The 14,273-nt window shown below is 45.2% G+C and overlaps 2 protein-coding genes across 2 annotated transcripts in view; both read left to right on the top strand.

Moving 5' to 3' along the window:
- Positions 1-31: 31 nt before the first annotated feature.
- On the top strand, positions 32-7,555 carry wnt16 (wingless-type MMTV integration site family, member 16). The gene is made up of 4 exons (XM_026147133.1): positions 32-423; positions 1,479-1,705; positions 5,377-5,666; positions 5,745-7,555. Exons 1-4 carry the CDS (start codon positions 332-334, stop codon positions 6,201-6,203), a joined length of 1,068 nt encoding a protein of 355 aa, XP_026002918.1. The 5' UTR covers positions 32-331; the 3' UTR covers positions 6,204-7,555.
- A 1,843-nt stretch (positions 7,556-9,398) lies between these two features.
- The window catches only part of stab2 (stabilin 2), a 35,498-nt gene continuing 30,623 nt past the window's right edge, over positions 9,399-14,273 (top strand). The window contains exons 1-5 of the mRNA XM_026147228.1: positions 9,399-9,556; positions 10,869-10,993; positions 11,396-11,511; positions 13,311-13,396; positions 14,164-14,230. Coding sequence (XP_026003013.1) covers positions 9,467-9,556; positions 10,869-10,993; positions 11,396-11,511; positions 13,311-13,396; positions 14,164-14,230 — 484 coding nt within the window. The 5' untranslated portion in view covers positions 9,399-9,466. The remainder of the gene's footprint in view (positions 9,557-10,868; positions 10,994-11,395; positions 11,512-13,310; positions 13,397-14,163; positions 14,231-14,273) is intronic.

The raw sequence follows: 14,273 nt of genomic DNA, 5'->3' as shown, positions 1-14,273 counted from the left end.
TTCACCAAACCTCATTCAAAAATCAGCCACTTTTAGATTTTTTTTTTCTACTGTGTTCCGTCGTTTATTTGCTTTTCGGGGATCAGATGTCAGCACGAAGTTTTTTTTTATCATGAAGCCTCTCACCCATCCAGCCAGTTATAGCCCAGCTCTGACGTCAGCTGCTGAGTCCTGAGTTGGTCCAATGAGAACCGTCCGGGACTGGGACTGGTCCAAGGTGCTTCTCCTCTCCTGCAGATCGAGGAAAGCACAGTAGCGAAAGGACTCCTTCAGCGGGATTCAGGAGCCTGCTCCGGGCCGGGTCGCTGTCAGCATGCGGAGCTGAGCAGGGATGGAGGCGCGGAACTGCGGAGTCCGACACATGAACGCTCTGAGTCTGCTGCTGGTGTGCGTGTGCCCGCTGTGCTGCAGGGGCAGCTGGATGTAAGTATGTTACAAAATACACACACACACACACACACACACACACACACACACACACACACACACACACACACACACACACACACACACACACAGCTCCAATGACAAACACACACACACACACACACAGCTCCAATGACAAACACACACACACACACACACACACACACACACACACACACACACACACGCTAAATAAAAGCCCAAGTTTTCTTCAGCTGTCTCGTGCCAAAGCGCGCGCTGGCACGGAGCCGTCAGAGTCATGCGTGAAGACGTTTATGGAGATGAAGCTCCCGGAGGAGCACACGGAGCCAGCTGGCTGTGAGCTGCAGGGCAGCGGAGAACTTGAGTGCAGAGTCCGCCTGGAAAACAGCGAATTCACCGGCTCAGCCTACAGGAGCATTAACGGTGTCGTTAAAGAGCGCCTCTTCTTTCGTGCTCATTAAAAGCTTCTCGCGCTCACAGAAATGCGCGCAGACTCGGTGTGACCTCTCTGTGACCCTCACACACTCAGCTGATGAGGTTTGGATCTCGTTTTTGGCTGAAACGCGCGGATTTTCCACGGTAATGTCCAAGAATCCGAATTTTGCGCGTGCACAGACCGTTTCTAATCCGCAGCAGCAGCGCACGCGCGCAAGAGACCTGCTCTACGCCAAGAGCCTGATAAAAGGCGCAGATGAGCGCCGAGCCGGGGGGGTTGGGCTCGGAAATCAGATGGGGGGCACACATACACAGCGACCACTTTCTCTAATATGTGTTTTATTTTAGTATAAATACAGCAAGTATTTACACGTTTCATATAAGCACACTCTCGAAGTTTCTTATCGATTTCGGCCCGAATAACGGAACATCTCAGGTACATACAAGCGTTCATTTAGATGTTACGCTGTATGATAAGCAACCCCGCAGCCAGGAACGCTGCACAACGTGACGTCAGAGTTAGTGCTTCACTTCACACCTGTGCAGGATGGACAGGTAATAAATGAATAAATCAGAGGTGTGCTGTCTGAACTTTTCCTTATTTTAAATAAAGTTTTGCTGATTTCTGTCGACAGGTGGCTCGGTGTGACGTCACCGGGGTTGGTGGAGAAGCTGGGGTGTTCCAACCTGTCTCTGAGCCCCCGGCAGCGCGAGCTGTGCAGCAGGAAGTCCATCCTGCTGCCGGGAGTCCGGGAGGGCGCGCGCCTCGGGGTGGCCGAGTGTCAGAGACAGTTCAGGCACGAGCGCTGGAACTGTTCCACCAATCAGAAGGTGCCCGTGTTCGGGCACGAGCTCACGAGCGGTGAGTAAGATCACTTAACGGGGGTGGGGACTCCTCCCTCTGATTCACCTGGACGCGTGACTGCTCAGGTGAAGCAGGACCGTCATGGAGCAAATACAGGCTTCACTCATCGACAGAGATGGGCAGTTACGCGCGTTCCGATTACTTTTTTCAAGTAATGATTATAGTAAAGGATTACTATTGTAAAAATGCAATTAGATTAGTGTTACTTTCCCGTAAGAACGCTGTATTCAGTAGCGGTTTTTAATACGGGCGACACGGGCGACATCGTGGTGGGGGGCGGCATCAGGGGCATCGGCAAAAAAATAAAAATAAAAAATTGCTCGTACTCATGCTGCCCCCACATCAGCCAGCGCATATTGGGAATGGCATAGGCACCGATCGGTTTTCTATCGCCCATTTGCTGGGAGTAAGGGCGCCCTCCGTTTGCGAGGTGCGCCACAGGGAGGAGAGGGCGGGGCGGCGGGGGATTCACTGACTGGCTGGAGCAGCATCTAATAACCAACTCGCAGAATAAAACAAAACAAAAACAAACCAACAAACACGAAAACACCAGACATTATGATACAGACTTATAATTTGCACCGATGTTTTTCCTCGGTGCGCCTGCTCGCTGCTGAAGTCAAAGTAAACTTTATTGTCATCTCCGCTACATACAGGCCAGTATATAGAGAGACGAGACGACGAGGCTCCAGTTACAGCAGTGCAAGTAAACAAACAATAAATATAAGAAGAGTAAGAAAATAAATATACACTTTAGGACCAGGGGTAAAGGGATCAATAACAATTTAAAATTTATAGTTTGATGATTTAAAGTCTCACACACAACCCGTCGAAAAGGGAGGGGCCGGCTGCTTCCAAATAGTGCACATTTCATTCATAATGATGTAAATCCAAGCCCATTATGTATTCATGATTTGAATCCTGGGTTGTGTGAAATCCCAGAAATAAACCCTAGACAAAGTGAATCTGTGAACTAAGGTGTAGGTGTGTTAGATCATGTTGTGGTGATCCTCGAGTTGGGGGATTTGTGTTCATACTGGAGTGCAAAATTAAAGCCAACGTAAGATGGACAAGAAAAGTTCAAAGTCATCAGGTGCTCAGTTTAGAAAAAATAGAAACGAAGAGGAAGAAAAACGAGCAAAACATACAGGTAAGCAGATGTGTCATTGGATATGGCAGGTCATCCTGAAACAATCAGAATCAGAATACTTTATTAATCCCTAAGGAAATTATGTGCGTTACAGTTGCTCCAAGAAGAAATGGTAAAAATAGCAACAGTAACAGACTAAACTCCAAACAATACATTATGTTACAGATTTTAATATTAATTAGTCATTGTCAGTTGTTGATTCATCCCGTTCTCATTGTATGACAAATTATGATGGCTGCTTGGTAGCTGTTTGCATACTATGCATACTCTCTCTCTCTTCATGTGTGTGTTTCTATGGCGAAATTCAGTGTGGTTCCGACAACAGTTTTATGTTAATGTACAATCCTTAATATGTTTTGTGTGTGTGTGTGTGTGTGGGGGGGGGGTGTTCGCCCGGGGCGCCAAACAGGCTAGGACCGCCACTGGCTGTATTACTGGGTTACTAAACCCTGATTTTGTTTGTCAGTGTCTTATGACAGTGACGTAATAGCATGCGACGTCCGTGGCAGCAACAGACGTGTGCAGATCAACAGTGCGGGAGAGAGTGCGACCGTGCGGTGTTTAAAGCTTGGAAGTACTTACCTTACTTTGAGTTTGATTCATTAGTGTCTGCTGTACACTCTGCGTGTGAAAAAAACTTCTTTCTACAGCAAAAAATTAAACTACAAATCATAGCAAGCACCCAGCACGCTGCCACAGGAATGTGAAATTCACAGAGAAATCCCCAGATCCTCCCCATTGACATGACCGCTGCAGCACTGGGAAAACCTGCGACGGCCCCACTCCTGCGAAACTGGTGAAAATAAGATTTAAGAGCGACAGGGCTAAGTGATGCTGAATCTTCGATTTTATTCATTTTTTGCTGTGTTTAACTTGCATTTATTTGAAAGAGTGATTGTAAACACAAAAAATAATTTATTTTATATGCTGGAATATGCAGATTGGTTTAAATCTGGTTTTCAAATCTGGTTTAAATGTAAAAAGAAATTCTTCTAGTCAGAGACAGTTGAATATAATTTAGTTTTTGCTTGATGAAATGTGCATAAAGTTAAAAGATTAAAACTAATAAAACAAGTTTTAAAAAGAGAATTTTCAATATTATATGATGGATTATGCAGAAAAAAATAGAATTAGGCTGAAAGGTCTATTGCTTTATTACATATTCAGGTTGTTTATCATGTTTTTAAAAAGTAACTAAGTAATAAAGTAACTAATTACTTTTGAAAATAAGTAATCACTAAAGTAAAGGGATTCGGAGAAATAAAGTGATTTGGAGAAGTAACTAATTACTGTTTTTAAGTAACTTGACCACCACTGCTCACTGAAACTTTATTTGTTCCAAAGCTCTCCAAAAGCAGCCACAGAATCCTACTGAACAGTGGCCGTTTTAGCTTGCTTCTGATTGGCTGAAATGAATCTGACTGAAACCATGTATTTTTTTCCACTCAGGCGTGTGTTAGCTCAGCTTCTCTGAGAATAGATTCGATTTTTGTATAATGTGCGCCAGGTGAGTTTAATTAGGGGACAAACTCCAGAGCCAACCAGTCGAGAGACAGTAAAAGAGGAAACAAAATAAGTCTGGTTAGGTGAGGCAGAGTGAGGAAAAGGGTAAATAGAGTAGGAATTTTTACAACAACAAGGCATTCAGTAACACCATCAAGGGTCACAGTGTGAGAGGTCAGAGGTCGCTGAGAGTAAAATCAGCTTTTACAGTCTGAGGAAAAACACTGGTTAACAAACTTATGTGTATCTGTGATGGTCAGAGTGCACATAAACCCATAATGTAGTCACATGACCTCATTTCATTCAATGACTTGTAAATTAAATTCATCAAAGAGAGAAATTTTCTCCTTCAGTTAAATTTTCAGACTTCAAAGCAGAAAATTCAGGTTTCAGAAATCGTTTAAATCTTTTTCTGCAGTTCCTGTCTCTGCCTGTAGAGGGCAGCGCTCCCTTTAGCACCAATACCAGTCTTAGCGATAAATGATTTCTTCACTTCCTCAATGTGACCAGAATACTTCAGACAGCGCGTCTGAATATGAGACTTTACAGAGACTACAGACTGTGAAACTCACAGAGACTGCACCTCAGTCTGAAAAACCCTCCATCCATATATCCATCCATTTTCTTCTGATGATGAAAATGTATGTGAAGTGATGATATGAAATTAAAATAAGCATAAATATTAAAACATTTACACAGACTTTAAATATTTTATTTTAATACACTTTTAAATATAAAATCTATTAATTATATATTAAATTATTAGATAGCCAGTGAATTTTAACTGACAGGACTTTGCCTGTGTGCTAACACTGACTGCTTTTAGTTTTGGACTGAAAGATAAAAGCAGCTGGAGTGTGACCAGTACAGAGTGGTTCTGCCTTCATTTCTGAGGGGTACTCTGAATCAGGTGAAGATTGTTAACCAATGAGCAAAGAAGCATCTGAGACGATGAAAGTATACCTCATGAAACCTCCTGAAATAAGTGTCATGTCTGCCCATTCTGTCACTGCAGGAACCAAAGAGACAGCGTTCATCTATGCGGTGATGGCAGCAGGGCTCGTCCATGCCGTCACGCGCTCCTGCAGCCAGGGCAACATGACGGAGTGCGGCTGCGATGCTCGGCTGCGGGGCGGCGGCTCAGCAGCAGAGGGCTGGCACTGGGGCGGCTGCTCAGATCACATCCAGTACGGGACGTGGTTCAGCCGCAAGTTCATGGACCACACCTTGAAGAACATGTCGACGAGCCGCAGCAGCTACACGCTGAGCACCATGAACCAGCACAACAGCGAGGCCGGGCGACAGGTGAACGTCGACGACTCAAACTAAAGCTGAAAGTCTAAAGGTCCAAGGTGTGATTAACTTCCTGTTTGCATCCTGCAGGCGATCAACAGGACGATGTCCACAGACTGTCGTTGTCACGGTGTTTCTGGCTCCTGCGCGGTGAAGACATGCTGGAGGACGATGGCGCCGTTTCAGCGGGTCGGGACGTATCTGAAGGACAGATACGAGCACAGCGTGCAGGTGACGGAGCGATCCAAGAGGAAGATGAAGTGGAAGGACCAGCGGCGTCTCCATGTGGACAAACACCAGCTCATCTTCCTCAACAAGTCTCCAAACTACTGTCTGGAGGACAGGCGGCGGGGCATCGCGGGCACCAGAGGGCGCCGGTGCAACCGGACATCCACGGGGCCGGACAGCTGTAATCTGCTGTGCTGCGGCAGAGGATACAACACACACGTGGTCAGACACGTCCAGCGCTGCGAGTGCAAGTTTGTGTGGTGCTGCTACGTCCATTGCAGGCGCTGCGAGAGCATGAACGACATGCACACCTGTAAGTAACACACCTGGAAACAGAAACACGTGGAACACGTAGCTTACCTTCATTCACCTCAGCATGATACCTGGTAATAGAAGAACACCTGGAATAAAAGAAGGATTTGTGGGAAGAGACAAATTGGACATCTGGATCTGAAAGAGTGTAAACATAAGAAGGACTGAACCTCTCAGGTGAAGACAGATCCTCCTTGGACCAATCTGAGGTCAGCAGTACTTGGTACATTTACAGCAGCACATGGCACAGCTTCACCTTCTCTCTTGATAACATCACCATTAGAGTAAACCTGCAGAAGAGTCACAGAAGAAATGGGTGAGCAGCTGCCTGAGGGCCGAGCAGTGAAGGTGAAGCCTTAAGTTTACCTGTCGATGTGGCGAGGAGCTCAGAGCGGAGCTGCTGCTCCATGTGGAAAGATCCAGGTGAGCCACGTGACAGCCTCCTGCATGCCTCCTGTGTGAGCTGTTTCATGTTCACCTGTGAGCAGCAGACCCAGGACAGGACTTTACTGCCTGAACGTTTAAATGTTTCAGACTGGACAGACTTCTCCAACGTGATGTTTCTGAAGCATTCAGAGTGCCACCAGGAGGAGGATCAGTGCTGCTGCACACTCAATCTGAAGATCTAAATGACTGAAGCACACCAGATGGACTCCTGATCAGTCTCACCAGTTCTGCAGCCCACAGACTGATTTCATATTTTAAAATAAAGATATTTATGTGTAAATAATTTTTAAAAGTTGATTATTTGGTATGGAATCATATTTTTATAATTTCTGTCCAAAAAGAATCAAACTGACATCAGAAGGTGAAATGATCCCGTAAATGTGGACGTGAAGAGTTCCTTGTTCAATTTCTGTTGGCAAACTTTATTAACAAAAACATGAAAACAACAGAACAAAAAGCTGTGAGTCTGTTTAAAGGTTCCACACAAATACGGTTTATTATACTTTGACTAATAAAAAATAAAATGCCTGGTAGAGAAAATGTTAGAGGAGATTTGGTTCAGTTTGTCTTTAACAAACCAGAAAACTCCTCACAAGATATTCCAGAAACATTCCCAAAAAGGCATCCTGAAAGAAGGAAACCTTGTGAATAATCCAGAAACAGGAAATACTACATTCCAGCTGGAAGTACAGCAGTATAGCTGTACAGGCAGCTGATGATGTAGAGTAAAAGTACTTCATTACATCTGATCACAGAAGGCCCTGCCTATTCTGCCTCCACCTCACCCAAGAAGAGTCTTCTTTTTGATTTTTGAATAAAAGAATGATTAAAGACATCAGAAAGATGTAAATATAACAAGCATATAAAACATATTAAGCCTGCACAGCTTTGTTCACATGGATGTGTTTAAATAAAGTTAGGAGAAAGTATCCTGTCTGTCAGTTGGTGATGAACGCATCCATCACTTCTTTCATTTGACAGTTTAAACAGCAGGAACAAAAGAACAGCTGATGAAACATCAGACCGTAGAAACAATTTGAGAAACATTCAAACTGATCTGAACTGTGCACAGCTCTCTGAGCTCTGCAGCAGCTCGATTCTTTTCTGTTTCAGCCGTTCAGTTGCAAATTTGCTGCTGTGCTTGGATCTTTGTCCTGCTGATGACCCAGGTTGGTCCCAACTTTATCTGTGGGACAGATGGCCTCACACTGAAGAACCACAAAAGAAGTTCAAGGTGCACTTAGATCATCATCCCTTCTCCACCGTGCTGACACTTGATCCAAGCTGTTTGCTGTGCGTGATGGACAAACATCTACATTTGGTCTCATCTGTCAAAGGATGTTGTTCCTGAAGTCTTTGTTCAGATGCAGCTTTACAAACCCGATCCCTGCTGTTATGTCCTCTTACTGAGAAGAGGCTTTCTCCTCCAGCCCCTCTGAACAGCCATTCCTGTTCTGCCTTTTTCTAACCATGCTGTCATGAACTCTAACCTTTAACCTGCTAACTGAAGCCTGTAGAGTCTGAGATGTAGCTCTTGGAATGTAGTTTTTTATTTTTTTGATCAGTCTAACCCTGTAAATAATTTACTGTAACATAAACGCCTGAATGGACCACACCTTCAAACTGCTAAAATGTGTCCTTTGGTAGAGGAGCTCAGACCGACGATGACGATCAGTTAATCAGTGCATTGATCATCAGCACATGGATGCAGTAAGGCTGGACTCTGCAACAGACAGACACCACAGTGCCCTGAGTTTTAGGATCTGTGCATTCCCAGAGTGTAAATTAGGGGTGTAAATGAGGGGTGTAACGTCTGTAACATCAAAAAAATGATCGTCCTGCTCAGCTGATCTCTGAGCTCAGTGAACTTTCTCCTGACCAATTTCAGTTCTGACTGAATCCAACATGGAGTTCATTTTGTTCGAGTAGCACAGCAAGGACTGATCGTGTGTACCTCAGATAAACTATTTAAACTTTGTACTTATTCATTATTCTTATATTCAGGCCTTCAAACCTTCAGGCATAGTTGCAGGGTTCAGGTTTGGGTTGAGGCCGCGGTCTCGTTGCATGTTGCTGAGTCAGAGAGGGTCCTCACAAAGACAGGAGTGTGTGTTATCAGCAGTGTGTGATGATGAGGCAGAAAGATTTGGGGAAAAAGTGAAAACATGTTCTTATTTACACTCCAGGATTTCCTGCCATTCTTACTGCACATTACTGAACAGGGTATGCCAGGCACAGATCCAGGGGCCCACAGGGTCAGGGGTCACACCCAGGCTCCTGTGTGTGATCATCTGCTGCCCTCAGCTTCTCCTCAGAAATCAAACATCTGCATTCCTGCGTGTTCACATTCACACATTCATACACACAGAAACTTTATAGCGAGCATGTCGACCGCGGCACTGCCGTCGGTGTGAGGTCAACGCAGGAGTGACGATTATGGCAACCTGAGACCAACTGAACTGTGTATGTGTGTGTGTGTGTGCGTGCGCCGGTGTGTTTGTGTGTGAGTGTGTTTCTGTATATGTGTTTGTGTATGTGGGAGTGTATCTGTGTGTCTCTGTGTATGTGTGTGTGTGTGTGTGTGTGTGTGTGTGTGTCTCTGTTTTTAAGGTCTGAAACACAGACACACAGAGTGTTGATTTTGTGTGTGTGTGTGTGTGTGTGTGTGTGTGTGTGTGTGTGGGTCAGTGTGTACCTCGGACTCGGCAGTTTCCTTTGAGTTTGGTTTTTCAGGAAACACATGAGGGATGATAAAGGAGGAGGAGGCGGCTCAGAGGCACAGGAGCTGAAAAGAGTTGGCGGGGATAAGTTGGAGGGCAGAAGAGATGGAGGTCCTGCAGAGCGTCCGGCTGCTGTGTGTCTCTCTGATGATGATGATGATGATGAGTGAGCTGAAGATGTCAGCTGCTGCACAGGTAAGCTCGTCCGCCTGTTTTTATTCATGGAGTTCGTTCAGCTTCAAACTCAAAAACTGAACTCGGCGGTTCAGATGTAAAAATCTACATGAGCTTCAGGATGTAAAAGTTTGGACACTGGTTGTCGTGCGTCAGCGTCTCTGTGAAACTTTGAGTAGATGAATCTGAGAGCCCTTCCTCACATCAGCTCAGAAAGAGCTCCATTTATTTTAGTTGTGCTGTCCTGTTTGAAGCTTCATCTGTGATAACTTCTGGTTTTCTGATATCTTACATAGCGATGTGTTCTCTGACTGAAATATTATGAGCTGCAGACTGAAGCACTGCTCACATCATTTGCTCTGACGTTCACTTTCTGGGGAGGGGGAGTCACCTGAGAGTGTGGACGCAGTGGGAATAGCCCCAACCCTCATTCAAGAAGCTTTACATTCACATAAACAATGTGAGAAATAACTAGTGTGGGGTACTCAAGCAGAATGTTGCCATGGTTACAGGCAGTACTGTGTAGTATTATGTGCTCTGTATAAACAGATCTTCAGTCTGATATGTGCTGGTGCAGCCAACAGCTGGAGTATGAGGTACCTGCAGCAGCCTGCTCAGGTCTGCAGAGCTGCAAACAAAGAAACACAGCAGAGACTGCAGGAAGAAGCCGCACATGCCAAAGACTAAAGCTCCGCCCACACAGGAATAGCTGTGCAGCAATGCGATGACTGTTGAACTTCAGTGAAGTTGGAGACTTATAGAGATGACACAGAGCGGATCGATTAGTGGAAGCCGCGTGTTTAGATAAGCTGATACTGGAAACTGAGCGGGAATCACATCAGAGGTTATCTCAACAGCCAGAGCCCGCTGACAAGCAACTGTCACCGAGCAAAGGCAAAAAGGAACCAGTTTATCTGTCAGCAGCTGATTCCCATCTGAACCTGCAGGCTGTAACAGGAAGTCATCATCGGCCCAGGAACTCCGTGTCCTGTTTGCCTCCTTTGACCGTTTCCTGGGTGGAGCTGATGGAGCAGATAACCACAGCTGCTATTACAGTTATTACACTTACTTCCTGTTCCAGTCGAGCCACCAGCAGCAGTCTTTGGTTTTCAGGTCCAGAGGAGGAGGTTTAATAGTTTTACAAAGTGATGAGTTGAACTTTTCCACACTGCTACCTTCTAGTTTACCTGCACGCTGACAGTGTGTGGAGCACTGAGCTCCTGATTGGTTGGAAATCGTCCTGCTAAGAGCTGCAGCCACACACTGCCAGCACAGTTTCACTCACACAGCGTAGACATTGATGAAAGACACTTTTCTTTTCTTTTTTTTTCAGAACTTTTGCTCCAACTCGACAGTGCTCCGCACTCGCACGATGTGCCACTCCTGCACCATCAGCCAGCTGATCCTATGCCCATCAGGATTCAAACCCACGCCCAGATCCAACGCCCAGGACTGCAAGTGAGCACCACATAGCACAGGTCCACTCAAAGTCCTCATTGTGGTTCAACTGATGGTTGAAACAATAAACTGTGATTAGCTTCTTTGCACAAATTCAAATACCTCCACAATTTCACATCAAACATCACAACTCACACAAGAAACTTTAAAAGATCTCCACATCACCTCTTTAATAATTTTCTATTGAATTTACAGTTAACAGTTCTGCTGTCGAGTCAGGGTTCAAAACAGTCCTTCTGCGTATCACACTGAGCCACAGAGCAGCCTCTCCATCTGAATCAGGCTATATAAGGACCCCTCCCCTCCCTCACCCACCTCCACCTGTAAGAGGAGAGAGCCTTGCTGTCCTGGATCCCAACATCAGCAGCCACTTTACCTCCAGTCTGTCTGTCTGTTCTGCAGGTACTACATCAACACTCCCAGCATGAAGCTGCCCCTCAGTGGCTGCTCCTTCGAGTGCTACAAGGAGGTGGAAATAAAGAGCTGCTGTCCAGGTTACTGGGGCCCCGACTGCATCGGTCAGTACCGACACACCAGCTCGTCCTCAAAGAGCCAAAAAGCTTTTATTTAATCATTATGTTATATTCAAAAGAGGCTGTATGAATGTGTGAGAAGCATGTTGTATAAAGTGATTTGAGTGCTCATAGTAGAAAGGTGCTGTACAAGAATCAGTCCGTTTACCACATATAATGTTAAAAGGCTGCAAAATAACAGGCCTAACATTTGTAGTGGGGAGTCTATTGTATTAAAGAATGGAAAAATTATCCTGTTACCACAGGTGTGTAAAGTCCAGCACCGCAACGCAGTCTGCCTTTACAAATGTGTGAGAGAGAGCAGGTGTGGATGTTGCTGTGAGGCAGGCTGTGAACTTTCTTCAGCTTTCAGGCGCCTCAGCGGCTCAGACAAGAAGTAAAGGAGCATGCGAAGTTACAGAGCGGTGCCATCGAGTGCGTAAAAGTTGTGAGTGTAAAAGTCCTGCTGACTCAGGAGCTGCTGAGCTTCAAACCTCCTCCAGCGTTAACATCAGCACAGAGACTTCACAGCCGAGCAGCTTCTGTAAGGGTGATGTGAGGGTGGACGGGCGCTTTGGTCCATGTGCTACATTTAATTCAATACGTTTAAATTTAAAGAAGTTTAAAATGTAAATTTGTGACTGTGATAATTTTTGTATTCACTCATTGGTCATAGCATGCTAGCAGCAGCACACTCGGTCTGTCCAGAAATTCACTACAAGACTTCTCGGTGGTCTAAAGAAACTGAGCTCTGGCTTCCAGGTGACTTGTGTCACATTTTCAGTTCTGTAGGAACCAGATCGTCCTGCAGGAACCAGAAACTTCCTCCCCATTTCCTCTGGTCAGACGCTGTCAGCAGGACTGGAATCTGCTTACTCAGTGGACACCCCCCCCCCCCCCCCCCCTCCATGCGTCTCATGCCTGCTTTATCTGTTCAAAGCAGAAAAGTAATGCTCAGTTTTTTCTGCTCCTGAGAGCTGACACACCTGAACCTGGGGTCTTCTAGGACTTTGCTTGTCCTCCATCCACCCCCAGCTCCACCTTCACTGAAGACTCTGCCACTAGAAACGCAAAAAAGAAAAAAAAAATCACTGAAACTCTTACAAAGTTTTCACAGAAAACCCCAAAGCAATCCTCCAACAAGTGGTGGAAGTCGTTGTTACGTAAAAGTACCTTTAAAAGTAAAAGTCCTGATACTCATGTGAAAGTATGAGTAATATCATAAAAAATACTTAATTATAACAAGTAAAATGTCTCCTGAGTATGAGAACCAGTATATATTTGATGGTCATCGCTGTGCAGTCATGTGAAAACAGATTTTTTTTTAAAACTATGTTCACTTTCAAATGTTTGGTATCAAACAGAAGTTATTTTCATTATGAACTGTTGATCATTTCTCTGGTCCGGCTCCGACCTTCCGGTCCTAAGTGACGCTGCCATAAACTGACTTAGCATCAAAGTAATGATAAAATAATACAGGCACATGTTCAAATACTTAAAAATATAAGAAGGATTTCTTCATAACTTTCAAAGAGGAAAAAAAACACCCAGGAATGAACGATCCTGGTATCCGTGCTTCCTGCGATGCTATCCTGTGATGCTGTGGTGGTTATTTGTTCTGTGAGCGGAAGAGGGGAAGGGAAACAGATGATGGTGATGTGATGACATGAAGGAGGATGGCAGGAAGTGTGTGTGTGTGTGTGGGGGGGGGGGGGGTCTGTTTCCTCATAGAAAACACAACAGCAGCGCTCCACAATCATGAAGCGTCAGCTTCCTGTTCACACCATGTGCCCGTTCTCTTTCAGAGTGTCCTGACCAGGCCGCCAGACCCTGCAGCGGCAGAGGCATCTGCTCCGCTGGACTGGGAGGGAATGGGACCTGCAGCTGCCAGGTGACCTCACACACCTGTTCTCACCTTACACACCTGCTCTAACTGTACATCACACTCCTGCTCTCACACACCTGCTCTCATAGAATAGATGTTTATTTTCGCTGTTACAAGAACAATGAAAGACAGTGTCACCTCACACACCTGCTCTCACATCACGTCACACACCTGGTGACAAAAATCAGCTGATTTGCAGGTAAATTGGAGTGAGAAAGCAAAGCTGATTGGAACACAGACAAACCAAAAAATAAAACAAACTACAATAACGTGAAAGCAGACTGACACAATCACTGTAATCTGCAGTCTTCACGTGAGTTTGTGTCCATATAAATGTATATTTAGGACGTAATCATATATCTGGGTTTATTGTCATAAAGAAGGCATAATATTAGAACCTTGAACAACACTCACTGTCCACAGAACCAACAGTAAATGACCTCAGAGCTTCTAGATTCTAGAGCCCTTTAGAACCTTAGATCTCAGACTGTTACAGGAACCCAAGAACCCTGTGAATAATCAAACCCCATAAATGTGTGTGTTGCATCGGTGGTTGGCTGAAAGGTTTAAATAATTAATGACCGTAAAAGCAGAACCCCTCCACCTTTGAAAAATACATCGGTATACAGGTTCCTGTAACAGGACCCAGCAGCAAACTGTTTGCATTAGAAATCTGTCTCTCTACAGGCCAGAACCACGGCTCTCTTAAAGTTTACCCATGATGTCACATCCTGTTTATCATTGTTTTTAATTGTGTGTGTGTGTGTGTCCAGGAGGGCTTTGCAGGAACTGCCTGTGAGGACTGTGCACCTGGACGGTACAGCCCCACCTGTAGCTCAGGTAACGTCATCTCCAGCTGTGACAGATGCACTGAGTTCTCAGG

The sequence above is a fragment of the Astatotilapia calliptera genome, chromosome 17 (assembly GCF_900246225.1).
Source record: "Astatotilapia calliptera chromosome 17, fAstCal1.2, whole genome shotgun sequence".
In the NCBI taxonomy this organism is placed as follows: Eukaryota; Metazoa; Chordata; class Actinopteri; order Cichliformes; family Cichlidae; genus Astatotilapia; species Astatotilapia calliptera.
This window is presented reverse-complemented; position numbering and strand designations above follow the sequence as displayed.

Bases quoted from the DNA above. Each gene is read 5' to 3' on its own strand.
- wnt16 (XM_026147133.1), top strand. From the start codon at position 332: ATGGAGGCGCGGAACTGCGGAGTCCGACACATGAACGCTCTGAGTCTG. The intron at 1,706-5,376 runs GTGAGTAAGATC...CTGTCACTGCAG, and splicing joins CGGGCACGAGCTCACGAGCG to GAACCAAAGAGACAGCGTTC. The intron at 5,667-5,744 runs GTGAACGTCGAC...TGCATCCTGCAG, and splicing joins ACAGCGAGGCCGGGCGACAG to GCGATCAACAGGACGATGTC.